Here is a 15,396-nt window from a genome sequence, read left to right on the forward strand (position 1 = left end):
AAATATAATTTTCAAATTTTATTAGATTGTAATTTGAAATATATAACAGTTGCATGCGCATATCTCATTTTCTCGTTTGCGCAGTTTCCTTTTTTGAATTATTCGAAGTGGACCAATAAGTGCAATGAGAATCGTAACGTCTTGTTCGTTCAATTTTTAATTTTCGTTTCGAAAAATTCAAAGTGCGTGAATAATAAACTTAGTAGTGCTGGCATAAACGAAAATGTATCGGTAAATAGTAATAGAATAACGTATAACATATTAAAAAGGAACATGTGTATAAAATACGATATCAATAATATTTGCGATTATTGTATTCTTTCGCTAACATAATTATCTTCGTATTTCGAAATGATTGTAAAGTAACATATCCTAATAGTAAAAATTAATTTTATTAAGTGTTAGTGCAAGTAGTTTAAGTGTAAGTGCAAATTTTTTCTACGAAATACACCAACTGGTAAGAGTTTTTAATTTTATATTGGTCAATATGTCAATTTTTTATAGTTCAATTTGAAATTTTTGCTTTCACGAAATAGTAAAAGGAAACATTAATTTCTTTTCAGAACGAAAAAGACGACTGTCGGGGTTAGCTGCACTTTATATTCAACGTAAGCTGTTATCGGTAAGTGCAAATTATAATTTGCAATACGTTTTTTGTTTGTAATTATAGGTACCTGCAGTACTACGCAATACATTATAAACAATTGCGTATCTGTTTATTTTTAAAATATTTTATTTAAATAAAAATGGTACACATATATCAATATACAAAATTCATCACAATATTCTTAAAACCGAAGTTTTTTTTATAAATATTATAAATACGAATACTTTAAAGCCATGGTTTCCATCCTACATACGTACGACCTAAAATATTTAGATCAGTTGCTTGATCCAATAAACATTCGACCTAAAAATTTCGAGAATTATCGCGTTAACGAATAATTCGAAAAATAACGCTTTATACAATATTATATACCTGTTCTTCGGGAGTTAAAAAGTTGTCCTTCATTTTTGCTCGTATTCGTTTGATATCATCATCGCCGGTAATTATAGCCCAATATCTGTCGAAATATTTGTCATTGTGTTGTTCTCTTACTTGATGTAACGTGATCAAAGATGGTTTGATTCCATTCAGCTTCTTTTTAACCGCTTGAATCTTTCTTAATGGCACCCATTTGACATCTGTAAATTGAATAATATAAAAGGTACCCATTTAACAATTATAACAGTTCACATTTTACAATATTAAAAATTACCAGCAGCCTCTTCTTCATTTTCTCTCAATGCCCTGTTCACATGTTCAGTCCAATTTAACGGTTCATGAACAAAAACGTCCATACAAGAAAGAATAGGTCCCTGTTCGTTTCTAACTGCTCGTAACGCGTGTATCATTATCATTTTTAAAAGATCCTTTTCAGTGAAGGGTTTCAGTAAACCCAAGATTTGGGAGGTTAAACGGAAAGGCATTAATTCAGGTATCCTCAAGTCAACACCAGCATCAAAGGCTAATCCAAAATCGATACCTAAACAACGTCCTGAATTGACAACGATAAGAGTATTCTGTAAATGTCGATCACCAATGCCCAAGATCCAATGTGCGATGCACATTGTTGCGTACGAGGTAATAAAATTGCGACGCATGGTAACGAAACTTTCCACGGTCGGACATAAAGTTATCAATGTTTTCCGCAAACTGTCCCATTCTGTTTGACTGATAAATACATTCATTTTAGCAATAACATTCGTAGCGGTGTACTTCGACAACGCCTCCTTGTAACCTGCAGCCTTTTGCATCCATTTCTGATAATCTTCAGGTATCAAGTTGCTTCGTTTTATTTGTTGCGGTGATAGTGTGAAATTTATTAATTCTTGCAGTGACCTGGTGTTGTCTATCCATTGTATAAGGCCCACTGTTTTGGACAGGGGAATCACCTGCATTGAAGAGACATTTATGATTTCTTTTCAAGTTCCACTGAATTACCTAAAGCAGTGATGAGCAATCTATCTTTGCAGTGGACCAAAATTGGAAGGTAAATTTGAAAATAATCAAAAGAAGATTATTTTAGATTGCAAGTGAATAATTGGTGAGCCACAGGTTGCTCATCACTAACCTAAACAAATATCCAGTTACCTGATAAGTATCAATAGACAATTGTCTTTGTCTAGATGCTGTATCAATGTACAACGTTTTGTTCATAATGGTGAACAATTGTTGTAACCTCTGATCTTGCCTCAAATCCTCGCCGAATTTTACCAGAAAATGATATTCCTTCGCGTCGTTACCAATCATCGTAATTCGAATAGGTTTACGCAGCGATCGCATTACTTTTACAGTAGGCTCAAATTTCATAATTCTCGTATGATATTGTGGCATCGGTTTTCTGTCGCCGGTGTATTGGCCAGGTATCTCTATGTCTTTATGAGAGAAATTGCACAACCACGGGCTGTAATCCCGTAATGCAAACGTGTCTCTACGTTTTTGAAGTGACTCTTTAATGCTCTTAGACATTTGATCTATTCGTAGCTTAAGTTCTTCAGGTTTCTTGTGTATCAATTCGTTTATCTTACTTTTATATGCTGAAATCTTGCCGAAGATGCTACCTTGCGTTGGATTACCAATGTTTTCTCTTCCACTTGGATACACCTTCTTCAGAAGTTCGTTCACAGCCGTAGCAGTACCAAGTGAGAGATTCTTCGCCAATTCTACCAAATAATGTTGCAAGTATAACTCTGGTTGAACCACGTATTGCATCGCTAATAGAAACCGATCGATTTCAGGTCTTTCGTAAAGAATCTGTCGAATCTCGTAAGTGCTGGTCTCGTTCAGAAGAGTAGGGTTCGTTTCCACGGTTAAACGAAACGTGTAAATTACCGCGTTGGGGTATGTTTCAACGATACGTTTCAGAATAGGTATAATTAAGGGAGCGATCGACGTTCCTAAATTAGAGAACAGTTGAGCCTGCCAAGAAAGAAACAGCCAAGTTTGAACAGCTTTGCTTTCTTTCATGAAAATATCCTTTGTTTCTTCATCGTTGAAATACTCAGGTTTTAACAAACAAGGGAAATAATGAGCTGCCTCGAGAGATCCGTAACTCATTGCTTTCAATATAGAATGGACAAATTCTTTGCTCAATTGAACGTCGCTTTCACTTCGTGACAGTCTGTCGTAGCAATACTTTGAAAGAGTAAAATAGCACTCTTTGATATTTGTGGTCGTTGTATCACAGCACATCTTCAAATTGTTCAAGCTGTAAGCTTCCAATGCATCTCTTATGGCAGGTAAATCATTACTCTCAAGGTTTATCTCTTTCAAAATTAAACTGTTTTCCTTCAACAATTCTGCAAACGTTTCGTCTTCTTCGCTTAACTGCACGATTCTCGATGCTATCTTACTGATTTCCCTTCGAACGTTACCACTCGTGGTACTTTCAAGATTGTCCTTCTGTAAAAGATTGTGGCAATATTTCCAGGAAGAAGCGTAATTCGATAACTTCTTCTTCATGTTTGTCTCAACCTCTCCTGTTAGGTTCTTTATTTTAGCACCAATTAAGTAGTTCTGGTGTATCGAGTCCGCTGAATAATTTTTCTTGTCTCGTTCCAACTGCAACAAATACTTCTTTGCTATGTATTTATTTCTCTGATTTAACGCTGCCTCGATCATCTTTGATTTGATGCGAAACGTGGTCGCGTGTAGCTCACGAGTAATACCATTTTCTTCGTCGTCGTGGTTACTTTCTGCGTCGCTTTGCGTCTCGTTCTCGTTCGACTCTTCCAGTTTGTTACTGAGTAACGAATTAATGAAATAGATCCTGTAGGACGTTAACTTGTCCCATGGGAGTATAGCATCTTGAGCAGAAGGCACGCTGTTGCTCCAGAACTTGAGGACTTTCTTCAAATCGCACGGTGATTCTGCAGTTTTGAAGATCTTTATAAACCGGTTCAGATCGTTGATGATCCGCAGCTTTTGCAGTTTGCGAACCCTCAGCTGAGTGGAGAGAGGATGAAGCCTGATCCACTGTTCCCTTATCTCATCCAAAGTGTTCAACAAAAATTCACGAGCAATCTCTAGTTTATTGGGCCAGAAGAACATGAACGATTCTTCTCCGTAGAATCGTTTGATGTGCTCCACCTTAGCATCGTCGTTCAACCAAGATTCCATGATCTTCACGTCGTCTTCGAACTCTTTGCTTTCGTCTTCGTCTATCAATTTACGTACATTTACTTCGAACAACCATGGAAACATCCAATCTCTCCACGGATCGTTCCAAATGTTATCCTTGTCTTTGTTCAGTTTGCCTTTTATATGGCTGTCGATTTCGTCCCAGCAGCATAGATTGCTCAAACATTCGAACAAACCTTGAACACAGTATTCCTTCATCAAGTCTGATTCCGTTTCGTACACCTTCTCGTACGCTGCTTTTGCTTTTACCCAATTGTTCGATGCTTGAGCGAACGATGCAATCTAGAAATATTAAAAGGAACGATGCAAAAAGTAGCAATTTAAATGGAGATAGAAATAAATGTGTGTATTGTCAGTGGAATCGTCGATGCAGCGAGGTCGTAAAATTTCATTTTTAACCTCGCTATATCGGTTCCATTAATTGTACCTGCATGTATTCGTTGGTGATGTGATTCTGAAAAATACTGAGAACCACGTCAATGTCGTTCATAGATTCGTAAATATTCGTTAACTGCAACCATTCAGAGGTTGTATCGCTCACACCTTCGCTTCGTATCTTCTTTGTAGGCGGTCTATAACCAACTGACCCGTGAATTATACTTTCCTCTAAAACAAGCGATCCAAGGAAGTTCAAACTGTTCGATCTCGAAGCTTTCGCAACAGCCTCTGGCGGACAGTTTGTTATACGAGTGTTGAATAATATTTCTAAGACTGCAGTTAAAGTAAAATTGCTTCCTTGTTCGTTTTCTACGATATACTTCATTCTATCTGCGAATCTCTCTACAAAGCCATCAGGTTTACAGTCTTGAAGCAACGAACAAACGATAGAAACTGTTAAATCCTTGCAGATAAGCTGATCTGTCTTTGCTAATTGTTGCAATGGCTCGATCAACGCGGCATGAGATATCTCAATATCTGGAAAATCACCTATTCTGTATTTTCTGTACAGCTTCACGCTGCTTCTTTGTCGAACACCTTCCTCCTTTATCATTTCCACACGCTGTATGTTTTTCATGATTTCTTTCTGCCGTATAACCGCAGAAACGTCTGTCATACTGCTCAAAAATCGCTTGGACCTTTTTGTGAAGGCAGGCTGTGGCACTTTTGGTTCTTTAAACGTATCATTCTCCCCTCGATTGCTGAACGTTGCTTGAAATTCTTCGCCGACGTAAGTTGGTTCAAACTCAGGCTCCTGAGTCGCTAAAAGCTCTATCTCAGCGTTAGAAACGTAGTTTGATCTTGAGTATGTAAAATCAGAAGATATGTTTGACAATGTAGCGCTCATCTGAGTGAACGTTTGATTCATTTGACTAGTTAAAGACGGAGCGAAAAGCGGAGCCTTTGATCCTAAATTCTTTGTTCTCCATGAGAGAGCTATTTTGCATTCCCTATAGCTGCAATTGTGTAGAGGTCCAAACATCTTCTGTGCATAACTCATAGATTTCTTGGTAAGGTCTAAGATCAGCAAAAGTATGAATGGCAAAAAATTCTGACTAGCACTGGGAGTGTATATATCTAAAGTTTCCAGTAACCTTTCTTTGAAAGTAGTTTTTAATTGTGCATCATAGGTCCAGAATGTCTTCAGAAGTATCTGTTGCATATTTTTTATAGATATTTATAAATATATTATAAGCACTTTCTCTGAATTCGGAAGATCCATGCTTCGCATAAGGCGGTACCATAGTTGTCAGTGATAGAACGTTTGATGGAGGAAGTACGGGAACCAGAGAATCGATAACCCTTAATGCTACCTTCTCACAGGGTAAAATCTTATTTTTCAACAAATCGTCAAACTTCATGTGAGTTAGTTCCATTAATATTTGGTCCACGCTAAGATTCGGTATACACAGCAAAAATATTTCCAAACAATTTGACTTGCCCTGAGCGTCCACTCTGAATATGTTTGCAGTGACAAATTCGAAATACATCATTGCTGCAGTTGGATAATTTTTACACAATGCACGTATACACTTTATCTGCCTATTTTCAAAACGTGCTTGCATCTGTCTCAATATACTTCGAACTTTGTCGATTATGGCACACTTTTTGTTTGCTAAGGCAACATCAGTGTCCAGATACTTTAAGATTAAACCAAAGCATTCACAACACTGTAAAATTGTTTCCTCATCATCTTTCCAGTTCTCCAAGGATTTCTCTAGAAATTCTAAGATATCCTCCCTTTGAATAATGTCTCTCTCCATTCCATTGATGAAACAGATTAATATCAAGTACACTGCAGCTGCAGGTGCAGTTTTCATCTTGTCCTCTAAATTGGAAGGCAGCTTCAAGTACAAATGCCACACTTCAAGCATTGTCTTTATCATGCTCATGTTGTACGTATAAACAGCTCTAGAAATTTCTTTGGTCTTCTTCACCATTGCTTTTCGTATAATTATCTCCCATAACCGTTGAAATGCAACTTTGTTCTCGTTAATCGTGCTTTCAGCTGATTCTTGAGAAGATGAAGTCTGCCAATCTATCAACATTTCTATAACGTCGACGATAATATAGTTCAACTGATTTCCTGTCAAGTATGAGTACGTTACGTACACTATCGGCTGCAGGAAAAATTTCACGTAAGACTTGAACACTGTTTGCATATTCAAGACAACTTTCAACATGAACAGCCTGACGTTATCGTAACGGGTAGATGTAATAGAAGTAAGAAAACACTTTAGCCACTTTGGCATTGTAATATCGTTATTGATTTGTTGTGACATCGTAGAATCATTAATCGGTGGTGCAGATATTTCTTCTGATATTATATGACTCAAAACTCCACAAATAGAAGCCATACACTCGTGATTGTTTAGTTCGTCGCTTTCAAATGTTAGACTCATGCTTTCTTCTTTGGCAGTATTGTCCGATTCGTTGTGCAAGGTTGCTTTATTAAAATCAAAAGCATCTATGTCTTCATTCAATGTACAGGTGGACAAATTGTAACTGTAAATGTATGAGTAGCGATTAGAAGTTTGTCTTTCTTTCAAGCTCTTCCTGATATTGATCAATCTTTTACGATATTTCGGGTACTCCTTAACCGTCTGCTGAAAGTTGTATTGCTTCTGACAGTCCACAATGTTCTCCCAAATCAAATGTGCCTTCTTTCTGTTCTCAGCAAATATACTTATGTAAGAATCTTCCTCATTTTTCAGAGACACGATAGCTATGGAACAATTGTACGCTGAACAATGCAGCTGTCTCATGATTTCTTTATGCTCAGATTCAGGTGTCTTCAACATGCGTACTTTTAACGCGTTGCTGTACAAACTTTGCAAAAGTTCTTTCCCAGTGACCACATTATCGATGGCGTTTCGAGTAATCGCACTCTCAATATTGTCTATTCCTCTTATGTCTATCTTTGCGAACATAATCGAAACAAGATCGTAACAGCCTATCTTTGATACTATAAGCTGTCTCATATCTGAACTGCATCCGATGAAACTTTGACAAACAATCGCATGGATCTCTTTGATGTTCTCTTCGAAGAATCGACGTATCTCGACAGTCTTGCAGAATTCGAACAATGGTAAAAGAAAACTGCGCAACACGTCGAATCTTTCGTTTGTCGGTGTATTCAAATTCATGAATAATTTGTACGCCAATTGTAGAGAATTAAAGGCATAATCAGTGGTGATCGAGGCGAAATATCTTTGTAGATATTCGTCTGTTTCTTTGTTACACAATTGTTCGGCAATTCCGCATGCGAATGAAATGATGGATTCGAAAACTGTGGTCGATTTAGTGACCGGTAGCAACGCTGTTAATGTTTGGAAGCATTTTATTATTTTCAGAGCTTTCACATTCCTCTGAGAAAAATCATTCGGCCACACGTTGAGTCTGTCACTTCTCAAAGTACGCAGAATGACAAGCAATTCTGGTTTTGTTTCTGATGTCATGTCTGTCAGGCATACCAGGAAATTATTAAGGATATGCATCTTGTATTCTATATCCGAACTGTCCATTAGTTGAGTAAGTATCCACATATAAAAGTCTTTACTCATAGACAATATTTCAATTGGTTTATCTTTCAGATGAACTGCAATCCCGAAAATGTTGATCAACTTCTGTTTTCTGTCTTCCAGATTATTCACAGCACTTTGGAATACTGTGAAGTTTTTAATCACAGTATCCACTAATATTTCTACATCATCCTGCAATTCCTTTTTATGATGTTGTACAAACAAAAATAGCTGCTCCACTATTGTTAAGAAAAGACTGGGATTCCTTTGCAACACGTCGTTAAATATTTCCATAGTTTTTTCCATATCCATCAACATGTACCTAAATATTTGATTTTTGAACGTACTCAGAAAACATATACCGTGTTCGATTTTTTTGGTGTCTGAATCAAGCATTGTCTCATTTTCAATTAATCTAATTAGAGCCTGTGTCATCGAAGGCTGCAAATATAAATCGAGGATTTAACCATATTTTCAGTGTGTCTCGTTTTTTATTTATACATTTGAAAATTATACCTCGTAGTGCATAAGCAAAAAATCCATTAAGGTCTCGAGATAATCCTTTATTGATGGCTTTATATTTACGCGAATAAGTTCTCCCGTGCATTTTGTTGCCAAGACTTTGAAAACACGCGTAACTTTGTCTTCTCGTTGTTCAATCAATGCGTTTGCCTAAAGAAAAAAGTATTATTAATTAGAAAATTTGATAGGGCAAAATACTTATAAAAAGGTATTATGCATATATGTTACATTGTTTAGTTGACTGAGGATGTTATGATGTTCCAAGAAGCTTAAACCTTTAACATATTGTTTAAGTTTATTACAATTGTCCATACTAGAGACAATTTTAGTTAGATCAATGAAATCGTTCATATACTTCTCCACGTGTATCGATAATTCACTCTTAACCAGATTCATTAAAGAACTATTAGCTTTCAACAGATTTCCCATAATTGGGAGAAGTGCTTTAGTTATTTCAAGATTTTTCACACCAAATCCTATTACTTGTGGATACATTATACACTTTGTAATTAACTCAAACAAATCATTGTTGAATAAAAAGTCTGGAATGAAAGTGTCCTGAAATTAAAAGATTAAAAATTCCTTAATAATTCAATACAACAACCTTTCACTTGTAAAACTTGTTTGGCTTACATCAAAATTCAACAGGATTTGTATAAAGTCAAACACAGCCAATAATACTTTACACTCCAACGTTTGTATATCTTCAAACTCTCTTGACAAAGTTACCAAGTCACCACTTTCTCTATCTTCTATTTTAATTCTATTCATCAAGTGAACAAAATTTCTCGCACAGTTGAAAATTACTTCTCTTTGCGGATTTGTATTGCCAAACAAACATTGCACATCCAATAAACCATCTCTTATTAACCATATATAACAATCCAAACTTCTTAGAAGAGGTAGCATGCCGTTAAGAGATAAACTTTCTATCTTTGGTTTAAGATTATTTAATAGTATAACATTAAGCGCCTCGATTCCATTAGTATCGATGTAATTACTTATCATTGTTTCAGCTAGATTATTATTTGCCACATGTTGGGAAAGTTTAATAACTAATTTCATACATTTTGCTCGACAACATTGATCCAAGCAACCGCATTGTATGAACAACCAGTTCACAGCATCGCTTAACGTCGTGCCTTCAAATTCATCTGGTTTTCTACGATTATGGTGTTTCGCATTGAACAGATTTTTCTTCGTTATTAGAACTCTGTCGACGTGGTCAAGTGCAGCGACAATTGAAGGATCGTTACAACCGTTCAGACTTTTCACAAAGCTGTACAGAATCTCGAACCAATATATAGATACAATTTTCTCGTCTTCGCGCAGAATAGTGTAGAGATGATTGAAAGCTGTTGCAGCTGCTATTCGTTTAGAAGCAGACGGATGAAGCGCAAAGTTTGTCATTTTACATATCACTTCATTAATGTTAGATTCAACGTTTGTCTTACTGTCGGATTGTTTTATCGACCATTTAGTAAATTCGGCTAGACATATTCCAGAAAATTCGCGGAGAGACGAATTGGAGTCGTTGTTCAGACCTTCGAAAAGCGAATCGAGAAAATATATAGTCGCTGGAGATTTGAGCATGAATTTTGAGCTCAACCAGTGTGTCAGCTGCAGCATTAATGGTTGGAAAATTTGTCTCGCTGCTTCATCGTAATCACAGCCTAAATTCAGCAGAGCTGGATATAATTTAACGAGAATGGGAACGAATCGATCCGGATTAGATGTTAATTGCTGCGATGTATTGCCAAGAACAAATTGTATTATCGAATGGAGCATTTCACAGGCAATTATTTTTGTTCGTCTATCTCCAGAATTTTGAGATAGTAAAATTAGTCTTGGCAAGATTTTATCGAAGTGAATATCCACTTGCATATCAGAGAACATCAACGAGTATTTCACCAAATCTTTCTTATCCCAAGTGGCTCCAGTGTCCATAGATCTTTTATATATGAAATTCATTATTATATCGGTGTCAAGCGAGGCGATAAACGTCAGAACTCTCATCTGAAACCTTTCCAAAGTATTCTCGTCATCTCTTAGGGTTATTCGTTTAATAACTTTTCGTTCGGTTTTTATGATGTCCTGTAAAAATTCTACAGAACTTTCTCCACTGTGTAAATATGGCTCCAAAAGTGGTACTATTTCTTGTAAAAATGCATTTGTATGTTTTTTATCCAAGTGGTCTGTCCATTTTCCTAATGCATTCAAAGTATTACAAGCTAATTCGAAATCGCTTAAACCGACAGTGAAAGCGATTTTAAATGTTGTAATTGTACTGTCCAGTATACGTTCGACGTACATTAACGGCACGTTTAGAATTAAGTACAAGCATGTAGTTAACAACTCGTTGGAAAACGTGGGGATCAGATTTAAGACATCGATTAAATACTTATACAACAATTCTAGTGTTTCTGGTTCAATTTCGTCTGTACTTAAGCTGCAAATGTGTTTAAATGTTGCACGTACTAGTTTATAGAAACCCGATACCAGAGGATGTTTATAAGATATACTGATAACATTTAATAGAAATTTGTGTAGGGTGTTTATCAGTAAAAATGTCTCCAATTCGTTTATAACGTCAACGTATAGATCTACGATATTGATGAACATTTGAAAATCTGCCTCATTCTCAGCAATTTGAGAAAAGGCTACATCTGAGAATACGTTATCTTCTTTCGTTTTAGTGTTCAGATTTAATTTCCCTATTGATGCGATCCCCACGTTTATAAACGTATCAACTAAATCTTGTGCAATTTGTCTGTGCTCCCTGTATCTTTCTGACTTCAAAATTTGTATCCATAAAGGTAGATAATTTTTGTAACATAATGGTCGCTCTGGAAGATTATCCAATCCTCGTTTTAATTCCGCATCAACGAATAAAGTATGGGAACAAGTCCATGCTACTCCATTAGGAACTAAATATTTAAATGTATTATGTAAAAAATGGCAGAATATTAAATTTCATTTGTAGACATTTACGCAACGTATGCTTACTTAGATTATAAAGAAACTCGTCCAAGAAAATTTTATTAATCATTCCAACATTGATGATGGTATTTATCAACGATGATACTGCAAGGTCTTGGCCGACTATACGTAGGTCAGGAAATCTTTTAAATAAAAGAATACTGAGCTTTGTAATTATAAAGATTTGATCAATTGAAAGATTCGATGTATGCAATATTATTTCTGATAGAGCTTCTTGGTAGTCACAAATACATTCCAACTGTATTTTTTCTATATTTTCCCTGAAAAATGTAGAATATTAATTAATTTACATTGTTGGCATTTGACCAACACAGATATACAGTTTTGTACCTGGAACAAAGTGGCATAGCACAATTAGCTATCAGTGAAAACATATTTTTCACATCATCATTAGTAAGATATCTTTTACATGGTGCAGCCATTTGGCTAAAACCATATACAATAAAACGTAGCATACTTGAATTTACTTGTTGATTATTGTTTAGCTGTTCCTCAAAAAGATTTTTAAAGTACTAAAACATAATAGATGTTATACATTGTATAAAATCATTATTTTACATAATAATTATTTAATAAATTACCAAGAATATTGTTTTATCATCCTCAGATTGTTTGTCCTTCAAAGTATTGCCGATCATTCGATAGAAGTTTTTTAAAGCACGCTGACCGCATTCATTGTATTGTCCGTTTTTATCTTGAGCTAACTTTATTAGTAGATTATACCAATATTGGTAATCACGATAAATGAATTCACGAAATTGATACATATGCCTGGATAACAAATTAATTGCTGATTTCATTGAAACTTTTTTAACTGAATATCTGTCAGGATGACTTAATTCTTTAACCCATATATACAGTTCCTCACAATATGTTTCTTTCATTTCATTGGAAAGTTTGTGTAACATATTAGAAAATACATCCAAATATACTTGAAATATATCAATTGATTTGGCCATGGTTTCTGGGTTGTACTGAAATTTTTTGTTTAAAAATTATAATTTTCCCTTCACAAATATCAAATGATAAAATATACCTGTTTTTTGAAGTCATTTCTTAACTGCTGGAAAATTACATTAGAATATTCCTGTATCTCTGGAGTTTCTGAACACTGTCTTGTAATTGTTCCAAGAACAGAAAATAGTAAACTTCTTTCTGAAGTAAATGATATTAATGAAAACTTTTGTGCCAAGTTAGTTATTAATAATACAAATTTACGATAAAATAATATACCTTTAATATCAACTGCAGGAAACAAAGATACAAACTTTTTTATAGTTTCACCTAGGTCAATTTCATATTCCTTAAAGAGTCCTATCAATTTATTAAAGGCACTGCTAGCAGCTTTCTGAATATATGCTGAACACCGTGTTGCAAGTGCCTGTTGGCATGTATTCTACAACCAAACAGGAACTTTGATACATTGTGGAACAAAATACACAATTATTTATATTTATAACATATAATACCTTTGCATCAACTATGTAAGGTACAAATATATCAGGGAATTGTTCCATGACAAATTCAAGAAGACCAAATGCTTCTTTTATTGCCATATCAAAACCCTTTTGAGGAGTGGATTTTTTAAGTTCCTTATTAAGAAAACAGAGCAAGCCTTTATTTTTATCAAATAATATAGATAGCACCAGTTCTAAAAAAAAAAAAATACCAAGCATTAGGTGTCACTAAAAAACCATATATTCAGTATATGTGTATCATAAAATTCAACTAAATGTCGTATTATAACAGTATAAAAAATAATATTTTTTACTACATACCGCTATCATCTTTCGCTATATTTTGAAAATATGTTGTACTATTTTTCAATATTTCCAACAAATTAGCGCCGTTCCTTTCTACCACAGCTCTCTCGAAAATATTTATAAATACTTTAAACGAATCCATGTTTTGCCGATTTGATTACTACGAACACTCGTATATATTAACCATTCGTTTATGTTCGTAACATGTTATGACATCCTAACAGAGCACCTAATAACAAAAAGAACAATAAATAATTACAGTATAATGGTAATTATTTAATGTTTGACGATTTGTCGATAAAACTGTTTCATTATTTGACGCAGTACGAAGTCCTTTACCCTTTCAGGTCATTTGTCCCGCCTTTTTCTGAACCTACATTCTCATTCATATGTCATCAGACACTTCAGATTAAGAATAAATTTACATTATACATATAAAGTGAAATTAACTTTTGTTAACAACAATTTAAATTATCCTACCTTTGTAAGGTCTTTTAAAAAACCAACCTCAATGAACATTTTGCACAGAAAAGTAACAAGTATCGAGTGACTTATGCACAAAAGTGTATACAAACAAGTGACAAAGAATAAGTAAGAGAATACATATATGAAGTAATTTACGTCTTTATTAGGTTAATACGAAACATCATGCTAGATTCATTTTGTATCTTTGATGAGATATTTTATCATTTAAGATGATGCAAAGAACGTATTATTATAGCGTATTGTTTTATTATGCTTGTTGTTGTATTAGTCGTTAACAAACAATGTACGAAACAAAGTGTGTTTATCAGCAAACTTATAATTCATGGTAAAGTGTAACGTTTTGAATGATTTATTCCGTTTTCGTACATGCATTATCGCAAGAAAATGTATTAAAATTATGCAGATAAAAGGGATACATGATTCAAATAAATAATCGGAAAGTTTAAATTTATCTGGTAAGTGAATCACGTGTCACGGGTTAGCTTATATAGTCAGTTTTCATAATCGTGAGATAAAACGTTGCTGGGGGCATTCGTAGATTTATCAAAGAACAAAAATTATCATAGTACACGAAATAATAACGTTCCATTTATTCTGCAACAATTTTTATATTAATTTTATTCCAATTTGTATCTCACTAATTTCGTTACATTTCCAAGGAATACATTGCAGGGATACAATTACAACGAAATTACAATCAGTTTCTTATTATTCTCCATAATAAATCGTTCGATTTTCGCGGCAGCTTGACCACAGCAAATATCTCCATTCGCTATGAACGACCAATCCGCATTTTTCATCTATAAAGACCTGTTCGACGGGTTTTTATGCAACACCATGAAACAAAATATCGAATATCTGTTGTGACCAATACTGGATCACGCTACTTATCGATTTTTAGCTTTATCCCGTATAAAATTGCCTAGAACTTATAATAGTCAGTTGAATAGAGTGACTGCAAAGAGAATAAACGTCGAAAGAGAAAGTAAAAGGAAGTGAAACAACGAAAAAGAAAAATAGAAACAACTTGTAACGATCTATGATTCTCGTTTGATGTTTAGAAATCGCGATTCTCCGAGTGCAATATTGTGAAGCGAGTAAAAGGTAACAGTAGCCACGGGGAGAAATGATTGTGTACGTTAACAATCCCTCTGACTATTTACGTAATTAGATAACGAGTGTTGGCGAGCTGTAAATTGCTTTCGGCACCGAATCCAGTTCAGTCTTTCGGTAGTAGCCGTCCAGTACGAAAGTAGCGTTTGCAATGAGCGACCAGAACAACGTTCCAGCGAACAGTGTGATTAATTTCGGTGCGGGACCGGCAAAACTTCCTGCACAGGTACCGCGAACGAATTCTGACGTTTTTAAATATAATTTACACTTTTGAGTATATTTTTTTTCTTTTTTTTTCGAGTCTTTTTGATAAAGACAGCACGCTGTTGGAAATATTAGAAGATAGAAAATGGGAAAGGATCGAATGGGA

The 15,396-nt window shown here is 34.8% G+C and overlaps 2 protein-coding genes across 2 annotated transcripts in view; one reads left to right on the top strand and one right to left on the bottom strand.

The window, feature by feature from the left end:
- Nucleotides 1-832: 832 nt before the first annotated feature.
- Nucleotides 833-13,569, bottom strand: LOC108577798 (DNA-dependent protein kinase catalytic subunit-like). The gene is given in 16 exon segments (XM_017941006.1): nucleotides 833-910; nucleotides 980-1,185; nucleotides 1,260-1,935; nucleotides 2,135-4,465; nucleotides 4,611-5,759; nucleotides 5,761-8,583; nucleotides 8,659-8,814; nucleotides 8,893-9,222; nucleotides 9,298-11,591; nucleotides 11,671-11,924; nucleotides 11,995-12,176; nucleotides 12,246-12,638; nucleotides 12,701-12,819; nucleotides 12,898-13,060; nucleotides 13,134-13,315; nucleotides 13,443-13,569. Coding segments are annotated over 16 exon segments (11,463 nt in total).
- Nucleotides 13,570-15,151: 1,582 nt separating this feature from the next.
- Nucleotides 15,152-15,396, top strand: part of LOC108577321 (probable phosphoserine aminotransferase) — a 2,786-nt gene continuing 2,541 nt past the window's right edge. Inside the window, 1 exon segment of the mRNA XM_017940465.1 lies at nucleotides 15,152-15,252. Within this exon segment, the coding sequence (XP_017795954.1) occupies nucleotides 15,178-15,252 (75 nt within the window). The 5' untranslated portion in view covers nucleotides 15,152-15,177.

Source organism: Habropoda laboriosa, unplaced genomic scaffold (assembly GCF_001263275.1).
Source record: "Habropoda laboriosa isolate 0110345459 unplaced genomic scaffold, ASM126327v1 scaffold5, whole genome shotgun sequence".
Taxonomy (NCBI): domain Eukaryota; kingdom Metazoa; phylum Arthropoda; class Insecta; order Hymenoptera; family Apidae; genus Habropoda; species Habropoda laboriosa.